At 41.2% G+C, this 16,156-nt stretch overlaps 1 protein-coding gene across 2 annotated transcripts in view; it reads left to right on the top strand.

Moving 5' to 3' along the window:
• Positions 1 to 16,156, top strand: part of LOC139557226 (forkhead box protein J3-like) — an 84,076-nt gene that overhangs the window by 53,978 nt on the left and 13,942 nt on the right. For both annotated transcript variants that reach the window (XM_071371745.1, XM_071371746.1), the window contains exons 5-7: positions 2,290 to 2,373; positions 7,535 to 7,636; positions 10,151 to 10,279. In XM_071371745.1, coding sequence (XP_071227846.1) covers positions 2,290 to 2,373; positions 7,535 to 7,636; positions 10,151 to 10,279 — 315 coding nt within the window. The remainder of the gene's footprint in view (positions 1 to 2,289; positions 2,374 to 7,534; positions 7,637 to 10,150; positions 10,280 to 16,156) is intronic.

Here is a 16,156-nt window from a genome sequence, read left to right as displayed (position 1 = left end):
CCTTCTATTCACTCTGTCAATTAGGTTCGTATTGTGGAGTAACTACAGTGTTCTTGATCCATTCTAAGTTTTCTCTTATCACAGCCATTACTCTGTAAATATTTTAAAATCACCATTGGCCTCATGTTGAAATCCCTGAGCAATTTCCTTCCTCTCCAGCCTGTATCTTTGTAGTGACTGGGTGTATTGATACACCATCCAACATGCAATTAATAACTTCACACCATGTCTGCTTTTTTTATGTTTACCCATTTACCAATAGGTACCCTCCTTTGCGAGGCATTGGAAAGCCTCCCTGGTCTTTGTGGTTGAATCTGTGTTTTAAATTCACTGCTCAACTGAGGGACCTTATAGATAATTGTATGTGTGGGGTACAAGGGATGAGTTAGTCATTCAAAAATCATGTCAAACACTATTATTGCACACAGAATGAGTCCATGCAACTTATTATGTGACTTGTTAAGCAAATTGTTATTCCTGGATGTATTTAGGCTTGCCATAACAAAGGGGTTGAATACTTGTTGACTCGAGACATCTCAGTTTTTATTAAGTGTTAAATGTGTATAGGAGAGTGATACAAAATCTCAATTGAATCCATTTTGAATTCAGACTGTAACACAACAACATTTGGAAAAGGTATGTGAATACTTTTTGAAGACACTGTACAAGTGATTTTTTAATTTAACCTTTATTTAACTAGGCAAGTCAGTTAAGAACAAATTCTTATTTACAATGACAGCCTACCGGGGAACAGTGGGTTAACTGCCTTGTTCAGGGGCAGAACGAAACCTATCCTTTGGCGTGACTTTGATAGTGAATCTATTTTGTTTTCTAAGTGGAGTTCTCTCAACAGTAATTTTCACGATAGCACGTTGGTAATAGTCAGTGACAAATATCAAAGCTAAGCAGGGCTGGGCTTGGTAAAAACCCTGGATAAGATACCAAAGGGTAGCTGTACGTAGATCAATGCTCCAGTAGGAGGTGCTGCCCAGCCTATTGTTTTTTTTCTGTGCTGGATATAACATTGAAGATCTGAAGTTTTTATAGGTACAAATTCAACATATCGAGTGCTTGGACTACAAGGTTCTATTGGCAAAAAGGTGATTCTGAGATCATTGGCAAAAAGGTGATTCTGAGATCATTGGCTTTAATGTTCTGAAACCTAATTAGTTTTAATGGTGTCAGCTATTTTTATATTGTATTTTTTTAACTTAAGAACATGAATTGGGGTAGTTAGAGTAATATAAAGGTAGAAAACATTGAACAGACATTTTTTAGAAAAATGCAGATAGAACCTTATAGTCCAAAGCTCTCTATATGTTGTACAATGTTTGTCTGTGTTGAAATTTGGTTACTGTAAACAGGTTTCCATCCAACCTTTTTATGTGAGTAAAGTACATAAAAAATGTAACTAGAGGCCTGATGGAAACAGCAAATTTGTCTGTAAATTTACCAAATATTGACTAACAAAATACACTAGACAATGTGGGATCGTTTTGTGTCGGTTAAATTCATTATGTGAGAGATGGCGGTGGAAACTCATTTATGCAAATATTGATATAATAACCATCATATCAAAGTAAACTTGGAGTTACACGATGATATGTTGTGTGGTCCCGCGATGATGTGATGACTCGGAAAGCATGAAGTTTATTACTCTACAGATTCAATAAATTATGATGAACTTCACAGGGTGGTGAAAGTGCACAGTGATGAGCTTGATGCTCCTTTCCAATAAATATTGATGGTCTTATTCTGGTGACATGATGATCGATTCTTGGCTGCCGTTTGACAAAAATAATCCGTAATATTCTCATCATGTAGCTAGCCTACCCGCAATGTATACAGCATCTGCCAGCTGTTGGCTAGAGTACACATGCCAAGACCAGAGTGTGCACATTCGCTATGTAACGCACCCAAAAAATTGTGACAAAACCATCAGTAGAGTTGAAAATGGCTGCAAACCTATTTAACTTGTATTTATTATTCGATACATGAGAATTTAACCGCAAAAGTTATATTTAGGTGCACTACGTCATCACACACAGCCTATTATCCACAACCAATCAATATGATGGAAACACATCTCTGTTGGGAAAATATTATTTTTATGCAGATTTTAGAATATTCACATGAAACCCTGTCGCCAATTTCACCTTCAAAACAACAGTTGATGACTTTTTTCAAATCCAATGTATTTTCCATGTAGATACCACATCAAAACAACATTGATTCAACCAGTTTCTGCCCAGTGGGTAGTGTTAATATCTTGTTTGTTTTGGTTTCCAGGGGTCCTACTGGGCTATAGACACCAACCCTAAAGAGGACACACTGCCCACCAGACCAAAGAAGAGGCCGCGCTCTGGAGAAATGGTGAGTACTGGATTTCAAATTAGAGTGGACCAGATGATCCCAAAAGACCGGTCATCAGGAGTCGGGACGAAAGCAACAGCTTTCGACACCGCTGAATTGTCCTCACATGGGCTGACATACAATTTACACTGGTCCTATTAACGGTAATTTGTGGCGTGCACAAATGTAGCATATATACACTACCAGTCAAAAGTTTGGACACACCAACTCATTCAAGGGATTTAATTATTTTTATTTTTTTACTATTTTCTACATTGTAAAATAATAGTGAAGACATCAAAACTATGAATAACACATGGAATCATGTAATAACCAAAAAAGTTTTTCACAAATCAAAATATATTTTCGATTTGAGATTCTTCAAAGTAGTCACCCTTTGCCTTGATAACCGCTTTGTCCACTCTTGGCATTCTCTCAACCAGCTTCACCTGGAATGCTTTTCCAACCGTCTTGAAGGCGTTCCCACATATGCTGAGCAATTGTTGGCTGCTTTTCCTTCACTCTGTGGTCCAACTCATCCCAAACCACCTCAATTTGGTTGAGGTCAGGTGATTGTGGAGGCCAGGTCATCTGATGCAGCACTCCATCACTCCTTCTTGGTCAAATAGTCCTTACACATCCTGGAGGTGGGTTGGGTCATTGTCCTGTTAAAAAACAACTGAAAGTCCCACTAAGCGCAAACCAGATGGGATGGCGTATCACTGCAGAATGCTGTGGTAGCCATGCTGGTTAAGTGTGCATTGAATTCTAAATAAATAACCAACAGTGTCACCAGAAAAGCACCCCACACCATCACACAGATTTCCACCAGTCTAATGTTCATTGCTCGTGTTTCTTGGCCGAAGCAAGTCTCTTCTTCTTATTGGTGTCCTTTAGTAGTGGTTTCTTTGCAGCAATTCGACCATGAAGACCTTATTCATGAAGTCTCCTCTGAACAGTTGATGTTGAGATGTGTCTGTTACTTGAACTCTGAAGCATTTATTTGGGCTGCAATCTGAGGTGCAGTTAAATCTAATACATTTATCCTCTGTAGCAGAGGTAACTCGGGGTCTTCCATTCCTGTGGCGGTCCTCATGAGAGCCTGTTTCATCATAGCGTTTGATGGTTTTCGCGACAGCACTTGAAGAAACTTTCAAAGTTCTTGAAATTTTCAGAATTTACTGACTTCCATGTCTTAAAGTAATGATGGACTGTTGTTTCTCTGCTTATTTCAGCTCTTCTTGCCTTGTGTTTTTTTACCAAATAGGGCTATCTTCTGTATACCACCCTTACCTTGTCACAACACAACTGATTGGCTCAAATATATTAAGGAAAGAAATTCCACAAATTACCTTTTAACAAGGCACACCTGTTAATTGAAATGTATTCCAGGTGACTACCTCAAAGCTGGTTGAGAATGCCAAGAGTGTGCAAAGCTGTTAAGGCAAAAGGTGGCTACTTTGAACAATCTCAAATATATTTAGATTTATTTAACACTTTTTTTGGTTGCTATATTATTCCATATGTGTTATTCCATAGTTTTGACGTCTTCACTATTATTCTACAATGTAGAAAATAGTAAAAATAAAGAAACACTGGAATGAGTAGGTGTGTCCAAACTTTTGACTGGTACTGTATACTGAACAAAACTATAAATGAAACATGTAAAATGTTGGTCCCATGATTCATGAGCTGAAATAAAAGATCCCAGAAATGTTCCACAAAAAGCTTATTTCTCTCAAATGGTGTGCGCACATTTGTTTACGTCGCTGTTAGTGAGCATTTCGCCTTTGCCAAGATAATCCATCCACCTGACAGGTGTCAAGAAGCTATTTTATTTCAGCTCATGAAACATGGGACCAATACTTTACATTTTGCGTTTATATTTTTCTTCAGTGTATATAAGAGACGATAATCAGTTGTTCCGCGTCAGATCAATATAAATGTAACAAATTCCTAAACAAATTCTAGGCTACAGTATATGGACATTGAGTATTGCATTCTATGCTTAATGTAAAACGACTCAGTCTCATGATCCTGTATCATTTCGGCCAACAGTTATCACCTATCTACTTTGAGATGGTGATATCATGCTGTGAAAAATCACGTCTCTTCTGCCCCTATAGAATTAGCACTATACCACTGGCGTTCAGTGACCTGAGCGCCTGAATGAACACGGCGCTGCAGCTCACTGAGCCCCGAGCAGCAGCAAGCCCACTCTCCCCCTTCACATCTACCTCTGCCCTACCCATCACCACGGAAACAAAGCAGGCATATAGCGCCAAAGTGCACAATCATCACAGCCCAATGAGAAGAGAGAGGGAGGGGAAGAACGGAAGGGAGAGGGTGAGAGCGACAGGAAGGGTGAAAGAAAGCAAAAGAGTAAACGAGAGGGAGAGAGAAGGGAAAGAGCAGGAGGAAGAGAACAAGAGAGAGGAAGAGTGAGAGGGAGTGGAGAGAAGAGGTAGAGTATTCTAGGCTTCTTTTCCAGTTAACACACAAGGCCCTAGGCTTCCGTTATACATATTTTCTTCTGGATTTTTTAAAATCACAAACATTAATTCAGAACCTAGTCATTTTTTATTACACGTAAGCCCTATGACCCTTTTAGTACGCTTCGGGTTGCATTGCTGGCAGATTTGCAAGAGTTGTCAGATTGGCTCACAGAAATATAGCCGTCTTTCACTGTCAAAAGAGTATGTGTGTTCCATATTAGTTTTCTCTAGATCTATTGGCAACAGACAAAGCATTTTAGTATGTGGTTTTCAATGCAGTATAGTGCATTTGGAAAGTATTCAGACCCCATGTCTTTTTCCACATTTTGTTACATTACAGCCTTATTCTAAAATGGATTAAAAAGTATTTTTTCCCCTCAATGTATGTAAAATACCCCATAATGACTAAACAAAAAACAGATTTGTAGACATTTTTGCAAACAAAAAAATGAAATATTACATTTACATAAGTATTCAGACCCTTTACTCAGTACTTTGTTGGAGCACCTTTGGCAGCGATTACAGCCTTGAGTCTTCTTGGGTATGATGCTACAAGCTTGGCACATCTGTGTTTGGGGATTTTCTCCCAATCTTCTCTGCAAATCCTCTCAATCTCTGTCAGGTTGGAGGGGGAGCGTCGCTGCACAGCTATTTATAGGTCTCTCCAGAAATGTTCGATCTGGTTTAGTTCCGGGCCCTGGCTGGACGACTCAAGGACATTCAGACTTGTCCCGAGCCACTCCTGCGTTGTCTTGGCTGTGTGCTTAGGGTTGTTGACCTGTTGGAAGGTGAACCATCGCCCCAGTCTGAAGTCCTGAGTGCTCTGAAGCAGGTTTTCATCAAGGATCACTCTGTATTTTGCTCTGTTATTTTTTCCCTCGATCCTGACTGGTCTCCCATGCTTCACCGTAGGGATGGTGCCAGTGGCATTCAGGCCAAAGAGTTCAATCTTGGTTTCATCAGACCAGAGATTCTTCATTCTCATGGTCTGAGAGTCTTAAGGTGGCTTTTGGTAAACTCCAAACGGGCTGTCATGTGCCTTTTACTGAGGAGTGGCTTCCATCTGGCCACTCTACCATAAAGGCCTGATTGGTGGAGTGCTGCAGAGATGGTTGTCCTTCTAGAAGGTTCTCCCATCTCCACAGAGGAACTCTGGAGCTCTGTCAGAGTGACCATCGGCTTCTTGGTCACCTCCCTGACCAAGGCCCTTCTCCCCTGAATGCTCAATTTGGCAAGGTGGCCAGCTCTAGGAAGAGTCTTGGTGGTTCCAAAGTTCTTCAATTTAAGAATGATGGAGGCCACTGTGTTCTTGGGGACCTTCAATGCTGCAGACATTTTTCAGCTACTCTTCCCCAGATCTGTGCCTTGACACTATCCTGTCTCAGAGCTCTACGAACAATTCCTTTGACCTCATGGCTTGTTTTTTGCTCTGACATGCACTGTCAACTGTGGGACCTTGTATAGACAGGTGTGTGCCTTCCCAAATCATGTCCAATCAATTGAATGGACCACAGGTGGACTCCAATCAAGTTGTAGAAACATCTCAAGGATGATCAATGGAAACAGGATGCACCTGAGCTCAATTTTGAGTCTCATAGCAAAGTGTCTGAATACTTGTGGAAATAAGGTATTTCTGTTTTTGATGCACATATCATGGACTAGTCACCTTACAGACAAACAATGGCTATCTAACTGTTCTTCTGTGGTATATAGTGGTCAAATAGCAAGTAAAATGTTGTTAGGGCCGAGGCACCAACTATCCTTTCTTGTAGGCATACAGGAAGACTAATTATCTTTCTCTTTCCTGATACACTCTTGAATCAAGCCATTCTTTCCAAATACACACACTTCTGTCATGGATCTTGCAACTCTCTCCCCTCTTTTAGAGTTTATCATAAATTAAAGTTTGCATTTGTTGCAAACCAATCCTCTTTCAGTGAGCAGTTTTGGGAGCCAGGCAAGTGAGGGTAGACTGAAAAAGTGGTGAAAGATACATTTTGTGTCTGTAATAATTATTAACATTATGTTATGGTTTACTCTAGACTATACCAGCTCAATATTAGATGCTATCTATCCCATCAGTGTTATGTGGAGCAGTGTTGTAAAGTACTACTTAGTTTTTGGAGTTTTACTTCACTACATTCCTAAAGAAAAGAATGTACTTTTTACTCCATACATTTTCCCTGACAACCAAAAGTACTTGTTCTATTTTGAATGCTTAGCAGGACAGGAAAATTGTCAAATTCACACTTATCAAAAGAACATCCCTGGTCATCCTTACTGCCTCTGATCTGGCAGACTCACTAAACACACATGCTTTGTTTGTAAATTATGTCTGAGTGTTCCCCTGACTATCTGTAAATTAGTGTTGGGAGTGTTCCCCTGGCTAAAAAAAACTAGAAAATAGTGCTGTCTTGTTTACTTTGTAAGGAATTTTAAATGATTTATACTTTTACTTTTGATATTTAAGTATATTTTAGCAATTACATTTGATATTTAAAAACAAATACTTTTATACTTTTACTCATAGTATTTTACTGGTTGACTTTCACTTGAGTAATTTTCTATTAAGGTAACTTTACTTTTACTCAAGTATGACAATTGGGTACTTTTTCCACCACTGCTGTAGAGACCAAAAGACAGCCCTCTCCCATCTCTCCTTTATATTACTCTGTCCTATTCTCCAGGCCTCCACCCCCTACAGCCTGGAATCGGAGTCCCTGCGAATGGACTGTATCATGTACGGAGATGCCTCTCCCACTCTGGCAATCAACACTGTGACTAACAAGGTAGTTGTCTGTCGTAATGACATGCAAACCCTTAGCCCTCTGGGGCAATATTGTAACACTGGCCATCTTTGTTCAAGGTAGTGATATTAATGGCGCCCATCTTTTTTTCCCGACCTGCTAACCCGCACACAATTTGAGGTTAGCGTATGCTGGTACGAAAAACTACCCTAAAATAGGCAAAAATAGGTTTCCAGTTGGCACATTGTGGGCGAGGAGAGAATCTCCAGCGCTCCACTTTTTCCTTTGATACCAACGGTGAGGAAAAGGGGTAGGGAAAATGGAGAACGAGCTGTTTCCCAAATTGTATGTGTTAGTCAAGCACATAACCACGTGTTATTTTGTAGTTAGCTCCTTAGCTAAGTCGTTATTACGACGAAGGTAGTTAGCTACAGCGTTTAGTCAACTAAGCAAGAACACTTTGTTAACCGCACATGCTATGATCTCCACAGCGGTAGTAGGCGCGAGTGTATTGACGTGCGGTGTTGCGTGAATGGAAACAGACATGGCAGACAGGGATGTTACGCTAATACCGTCCTTCACAGAAAGTTATTATAAACGATTACAGTAGTAGGCCTATGTTAATTAACCCCCTGGGGTCGATTGACGATCTAATTAACTTTTTTTTTTAAATCCCCATTTAAAAGCTGTCTGTTTGAGCTAGAGATATACGTTTTTTTATATATATATGGGCTGCGTCGCAATCCATGTTGCTAGTGTCGGTCTTCCGCGCCTGCGGTGGAAAGTGGCAGAGCTACAGCGTTGTTTGTCAGTCCAAGAGACATCCCTAAAATTGCTCTTCTCACGAAAACATTTGTAGCGGGCGAACTGTTTGGCCTACACGTTGTTTTTTTCTGTTTGTTCCACGACCCCCACAAGCCCCACGGGACTCGTTTGAAGTCGGTTCCACTGATGTGCCAACCTCTGTCTGGAGCATCAAACCGTTTGGGCAACAAACTAATATGACCCCACTATGGAAAGGGGAGACTCACGAACACGATGGTGTTCTACGAGAGCCAGAAACAAGCGTCACGGAACTCGCCCCAAGGTAATCCGGTACCGGTTTAAAAAGTGAATGGAAGTAGTTTTGTGCTACCAAAAAAATGGGATTAAATATGTCAATTTTGGGGGGGGATAATTTCTTAGCCTTCTTATCTTCTAGATATAGGAACGACACTTCAAACCCTTATTCCTTATTGTTTAATTTTTGAATGTCTGTTTTGCCATTTATAATTGTGTTATTCAATGCATTTCTATGGGCTATAGCAGTAAAGGCCAAATTCAATATTTGATCAATGAATTATACCTACAGGGGTCCTAAAATTCTAAATCAAATAGCTAAATGATCCATGGTGTCATGGTTTACCAATGACAACAAGGCATGTTGAATGAATGGTAGCCTAGTAGTCAGACTTAACTTGATGCATTATGTCAGGGATGGAGATCTGAAACAAGCTCATATAGGCCTAGTTCAGTTGTTTCATATTCCAAATAGCCTACTGTAAACTAGACTACTACATTGCATCCAGTAATTGAATTAGTCAGAATTTTCTCCCCAAACAAAATGAAGACAGTTTACTTTTTCACTAGACTATCCACATTAAGACACCTATTAATTAGAATAATCATTACCCCTAAGTTTAACTTAGAAACATTTGAAAGTTTCATAGAGACCACCTCAATTTAATGTAGAATCAAACAGAATACTTCTGTGTTGGCTACATTGTTTGCTATAATTTCAATGGATACTTATGGACTTCCCCAGAGTCAGATGAACTCATGGATACCATTTCATGTCTCTGCAGTGTGAAAGAAGTTGCTAACTAGCGCTAGAGAAATTGCTAACTAGCTTTAGTGCAATGACTGGAAATAGCATGCTAGCAGATACCCATAGACTTCCAGTCATTGTGCTAACGCTAGTTAGCATTGTCTCGCAAAACTACCTCTATCTTCCTTCATTCTGTACACAGAGACATACAAATGGTATCCATGAGTTCATCTGACTCTGGGAAGTATATAAATCCCAAAGTATCCCTATTAGACTCTAGGTTTCTAGAAATGGCATTTACAGGTTTTTCAAATGCAAAATGCTCCAACCTCCTGAGGGGGGAGTTGACTGACCCCCTCCGTACCTCCCCCTACCCAACCTTAGACCAGCACCACTTTGTCAGAAAATCCCAGGGAGAGCCCTGATTTGTACATTTAAATGTATTTCTAGTTAGCTACTGAAGAGCAGCAAATTACCAAGTACCTATAACAGTCTTCTGCCAACATCAATATTAGGCTAAAAAGTGCATTTGCCTATGATTTGAGCAGTGCGGGTGTCACGTGTCGTTATGGGGGCCATGGGTGCCCCCACCGCGCTGAAGTGGTACTCGTAAGAATTCTTCAATCTTGGCAGGTCTGTTATTCCAGCAAGTGATATAAACATTGGCCATCTTTGTTCCAGCAAGTGATATAAACATTGGCCATCTTTGTTCCAGTTGGGGATATTAACAACCACCATCTTTGTTCCAGGTAGTGTTGTACAAGACGGAGCAGGAGGACAGCGACAGCCCCAGGAGCAGCCTCAATAACAGCCTCTCTGACCAGAGCCTGGCCTCAGTCAACCTCAACAGCGTAGGCATCGTGCACAGCTACACGCCGGTACGTCACGCACCTCACTTAATAACACCGCTAACACTGCCGCAACAGGACGTTTCATGTCCAACGGCTTGAGGAGAACGAAAGCTATACTAAGACTGTGACCCACGTGGCTCTTTATTCCCTTTTATATTGCTACTTTTAACCAGGACCCATATGACTCTGGTCAAGAGTAATGCACTATATGTAATAGGGTGCCATTTGGGGCAGAGAATAAGTGTTGTGTCAAATGGTAGAGGTAGGGAACATCTAAACCAGACTGCCTATATTGATTTGAGTGACCTTTGCTTGAAAAATCCTATTTATTTTATTTGTCATTAGAAGTCTTAGTGGGAATCTGCCATTGTTGCTATTGGTCGACCTTTACTGCTGTACACGACTTCAGTCTTGGATCAGAGTGGACTTTTCCCAGCCAGTGTTTGCTGGCTCACTACTTCAGTGGTTATTGCGGCAATGCTGCTCATGTGAGGCTGTGTTATTGTTTGTGTCTGAGGCCACGGCAGTGTGACGCAGTCACTACTCACACACAGCCCCTTACCTATTCCAGGTCACACACACAAACACTGTGTGGAAATACCTGGAGTGGGGTGGTGTGCATGAACACACTACTGAGGCGAGGGTTAAATTCATACCTAAAGGGTTGTTTCTTTAGGGAATTAACTTATTTGATATAGGGGGCAGCATTTTCACTTTTGGATGAATTGCGTGCCCATAGTGAACTGCCTCCTACTCTGTCCCAGTTGCTAATATATGCATATTATTATTACTATTGGATATAAAACACTCTGAAGTTTCTAAAACTGTTTGAATGATGTCTGTGAGTATAACAGAACTCATATGGCAGGCAAAAAGCTGAGAAAAAATCCAAACAGGAAGTGAGAATTCTGAGACTGGTCAACATTCAACTCATCGCCTATTCAATTCCCTGTAAGATATGGATTTGTTTGCACTTCCTACGCCTTCCACTAGATGTCAACAGTCTGTAGAACGTGGAATGAAGCTTATGCTGTGTTGTGGGGCCGGATGAGAAGGGAATGAGTCAGTGGTCTGGCAGTGGTCTGGCAGATTGCCAGTTTCTGGCTTTCCTCATGATATCGCCTTGCGTTCCATAACTTCTACAGACATGAAGGAATGCTCCGGTTGGAACGTTATTGGATAAATATGATAACAACATTCTGAAGATTGATTCTCTACTTAGTTTGTCCAGTTTATTCGACCTGTTATATAACTTTTTGAAGTTTTCGTCCGAGTTCACCTGCATCTACGCGAGCGTTTGGACATGTGCACTAAACATGCTAGCAAAAGTAGCTACTTAGACATAAGTAATGGACATTATCAAACAAAACAACAATTTATTGTGGAACTAGGATTCCTGGGAGTGCATTCTGATGAAGATGATCAAAGCTAAGGGAATATTTATGATGTAATTTCGTATTTCTGTTGACTCCAACATGGCGGAGAAATTTTGTTATTTTTGAGCGCCGTCTCAGATTATTGCATGGTGTGCTTTTTACGTAAAGTTTTTTTGAAATCTGACACAGCGGTTGCATTAAGAACAAGTGTATCTTTAATTATATGTAAAACATGTATCTTTCATCAAAGTTTATGATGAGTATTTCTGTTATTTGACGTGGCTCTGCAATTTCTCCGGATATTTTGGAGGCATTTCTGAAAATGGCGCCAATGTAAACCGAGATTTGTGGATAAAAATATGCACATTATCGAACAAAACATAAATGTATTGTGTAACATGATGTCCTATGAGTGTCATCTGATGAAGATCATCAAAGGTTAGTGATTAATTTTATCTCTATTTCTGCTTTTTGTGACTATCTTTTGCTGGGAAAATGGCTATGTTTTTCTGTGGCTATGTACTGAGCTAACTTAATCGTTTGGTGTGCTTTCGCCATAAATCATTTTTGAAATCAGACATGTTGGCTGGATTCACAACATGGGTAGCTTTAATTTGGTGTCTTTCATGTGTGATTTCATGAAAGATTGATTTCTATAGTAATATATTTGAATTTGGCGCGCTACATTTTTTCTGGCTTTTGGCCAAGTGGGACGCTACCATCCCACATATCCCAGAGAAGTTAAGGGGTAGAGTAGAAACAAAACTGAACATTGGCTTTGTAAGAGCCTGTGTCTTACTGTTCATCACAGGGCATTTGGTTTGTTCCCCAGCGGAAACTAGAAACCACCTGTTTTCTCAACCTAATCCTTACCCGGCACCTAGGATTGCCACAAACTGTTTATTTAAACCAAGGCACTCCTGTGGCGTTGTAGCGTCTACTATTTCATTGTCTGTAGTGTCGGCCAAAGCAAAGAACCCCAAAGACTTAGTCCACTATGTGCTATGGGTCAAATTTGGGTGCAGTGTGGAAACCAATACGGGCCTGTGTGACTGTGAGTAGACAATGTGGTCCTAACTGAATTCTATGCTTTAGTATCATCGGAAGAAAGTGCTAAAATGGACATAGAAAGGTATCTGCTAAAATAAAGGAAACACCAACATAAAAAGTCTTAATAAGGTGTTGGGCAATGACGAGCCAGAACCGCTTCAATGCACCTTGGCATAGATTCTACAAGTGTCTGGAACTCTGTTGGAAGGATGTGACACCATTCTTCCATGAGAAATTCCATAATTTGGTGTTTTGTTATGACGGTAGAAAATGCTTTCTCAGGCGCTGCTCCAGTATCTCCCATAAGTGTTCAATTTGGTTGAGATCTGGTGACTGAGACAGCCATGGCATATGGTTTACATGGTTTTCATGCTCATCAAAGCATTCAGTGACCACTCGTGTCCATTGTCATCCTATGGGGGCATAGCCATGGTAGCCAAAATAATGGCCTGCCCAGCATTTGTATACATGACCCTAAGCATGATGGGATGTTAATTGCTTAATTAACTCCGGAATCAAACCTGCGTGGAAGGACCTAAACTCAGCAAAAAAAGAAACGTCCTCTCACTGTCAACTGCGTTTATTTTCAGCAAACTTAACATGTGTAAATATTTGTATGAACATAACAAGATTCAACAGCTGAGACATAAATTGAACAAGTTCCACAGACATGTGACAAACAGAAATGGAATAATGTGTCCCTGAACAAATGGGGGGGTCAAAGTCTAAAGTAACAGTCAGTATCTGGTGTGGCCACCAGCTGCATTAAGTACTGCAGTGCATCTCCTAAATGGACTGCACCAGATTTGCCAGTTCTTGCTGTGAGATGTTACCCCACACTTCCACCAATGCACCTGCAAGTTCCCGGACATTTCTGGGGGGAATAGCCCTAGCCCTCACCCTCCGATCCAACAGGTCCCAGACGTGCTCAATGGGATTGAGATCTGGGCTCTTCGGTGGCCATGGTAGAACACTGACATTCCTGTTTTGCAGGAAATCAAGCACAGAACGAGCAGTATGGCTGGTGGCATTTTCATGCTGGAGGGTCATGTCAGGATGAGCCTGCAGGAAGGGTACCACATGAGGGAGGAGGATGTCTTCCCTGTAACGCACAGCGTTGAGATTTCCTGCAATGACAACAAGCTCAGTCCGATGATGCTGTGACACACCGCCCCAGACCATGACGGAACCTCCACCTCCAAATCGATCCCGCTCCAGAGTACAGGCCTCGGTGTAACCCTCATTCGTTCGACGATAAACGCGAATCCGACCATCACCACTGGTGAGACAAAACCGGGACTCGTCAGTGAAGAGCACTTTTTGCCAGTCCTGTCTGGTCCAGCGACGGTGGGTTTGTGCCCATAGGCGACGTTGCTGCCGGTGATGTCTGGTAAGGACCTGACTTACTACAGGCCTACAAGCCCTCAGTCTAGCCTCTCTCAGCCTATTGCAGACAGTCTGAGAACTGATGGAGGGATTGTGCGTTCCTGGTGTAACTCGGGCAGTTGTTGTTGCCATCCTGTATCTGTCCCGCAGGTGTAATGTTCGGATGTACCGATCCTGTGCAGGTGTTGTTACACGTGGTCTGCCACTACGAGGACGATCAGCTGTCCGTCCTGTCTCCCTGTAGCTCTCACGGGCGTCTCACAGTATAGACATAGCAATTTATTGCCCTGGCCACATCTGCAGTCCTCATGCCTCCTTGCAGCATGCCTAAAGCACGTTCACGCAGAGGAGCAGACACCATTTTGTTTTTTTCAGAGTCAGTAGAAAGGCCTCTTTTAGTGTCCTAAGTTTTCATAACTGTGACCTTAATTGCCTACCGTCTGTAAGCTGTTAGTGTCTTAACGACCATTCCACAGGTACATGTTCATTCATTGTTTATGGTTCATTGAACAAGCATGGGAAACCGTGTTTAAGCCCTTTACAATGAAGATCTGTGAAGTTATTTGCATTTTTACGAATTATCTTTGAAAGACAGGGTCCTGAAAAAGGGACATTTCTTTTTTTTTCCTGAGTTTATATCCCTCATTTACTCAAGTATTATAATTTTTTTTGTCAGTTACCTGTAGTTGGACATATTTTTGGGGTAGATGAGGCAACTGTTTGCCATTTGTTTATCAATCACTCCCCCACCCCACTCCCACCTCCCCTGCACCTGCATTATACAAAAGGTCAACACAATTTCATCAAATTAATCTATCTATTCTCGAGGCCATCCTCTGTTTTCCTCCCATCCCCTCATCTCTCGTTCCGGGGGTAATCCCCAAACCTAATTTACGGCCAGTCATGTGGGATCAGGGTTAGTTCTGCTTCGTTAGTCCACCCAGGTGACGCCTCCTCGTTGAAGGTGATTACTCCTGGCGTCTCCTGCTGAAGTCTCAAGTCCCAGCACTGCCAAGATCGCTGGATAGAAAGGCCACGTCGGCAGGGATGGATGTGTCGCTTTCAGTTTGATCAACTTCAGGGAGGTGCCACGCCGATTGGACTTCTAATTGTATATTTGAGGCCACTGCACATGGCAGAGCCACAATTAGGATGGAGAAAGGGTGAAAATATTATACATACAGTGCCTTCAGAAAGTATTCACACCTCTTGACTTTGTCCATATTTTGTTGTGTTACAGCCTGAATTTAAAATGGATTACATCTAGATTTCTCACTGGCCTACGCACAATACCCCAGAATGTCAAAAGTGGAATTATGTTAATAAAAAATGAAAAGCTGAAATGTCTTGAGTCAATAAGTAATCAACCCCTTTGTTATGGCAAGCCTAAATACGTTCAGGAGTAACAATTTGCTTAACAAGTCACATAATATGTTGCATGTGCTCATTCTGTGTGCAATAATAGTGTTTGACATGATTTTTTAAATTACTACCTCATATCTGTACACCACACATACAAGTATCTACAAGGTTCCTCTGTCGAGCAGTGAATTTCAAACACAGATTCAACCACAAAGACCAGGGAGGTTTTCCAATGCCTCGCAAAGAAGGGCCCCTATTGGTAGATAAAACTTTTTTTTAAAGCTGACATTGAATATCCCTTTGATCATGGTGAAGTTATACACTTTGTATGGTGTATCACTACACCCAATCAATACCAAGATACAAGCGTCCTTCCTAACTCAGTTGCCAGATAGGAAGGAAACCACTCAGGGATTTCACCATGAGGCCAATGGTGACTTTAAAACAGCTACAGAGTTTACTGGCTGTGATAGAACATTGAGGATGGATCAACAACATTGTAGATACTCCACAGTACTGACTTAATTGACAGAGTGAAAAGAAGGATGCCTGTACAGAATAAAATATTCTAAAACATGCATCCTGTTTGCAACAAGGCACTAAATTAAGTATGCAAAGCACGTGGCAAAGCAATTAAAACTTTGTATTTAGGACATAAAGTTATGTTTGGGGCAAATCCAATGCAACACATTACTAAGTACCACTCTCCATATTTTCAAGCATAGTGGAG

Source organism: Salvelinus alpinus, chromosome 28, assembly GCF_045679555.1.
Source record: "Salvelinus alpinus chromosome 28, SLU_Salpinus.1, whole genome shotgun sequence".
Classification (NCBI taxonomy): Eukaryota; Metazoa; Chordata; class Actinopteri; order Salmoniformes; family Salmonidae; genus Salvelinus; species Salvelinus alpinus.
This window is presented reverse-complemented; position numbering and strand designations above follow the sequence as displayed.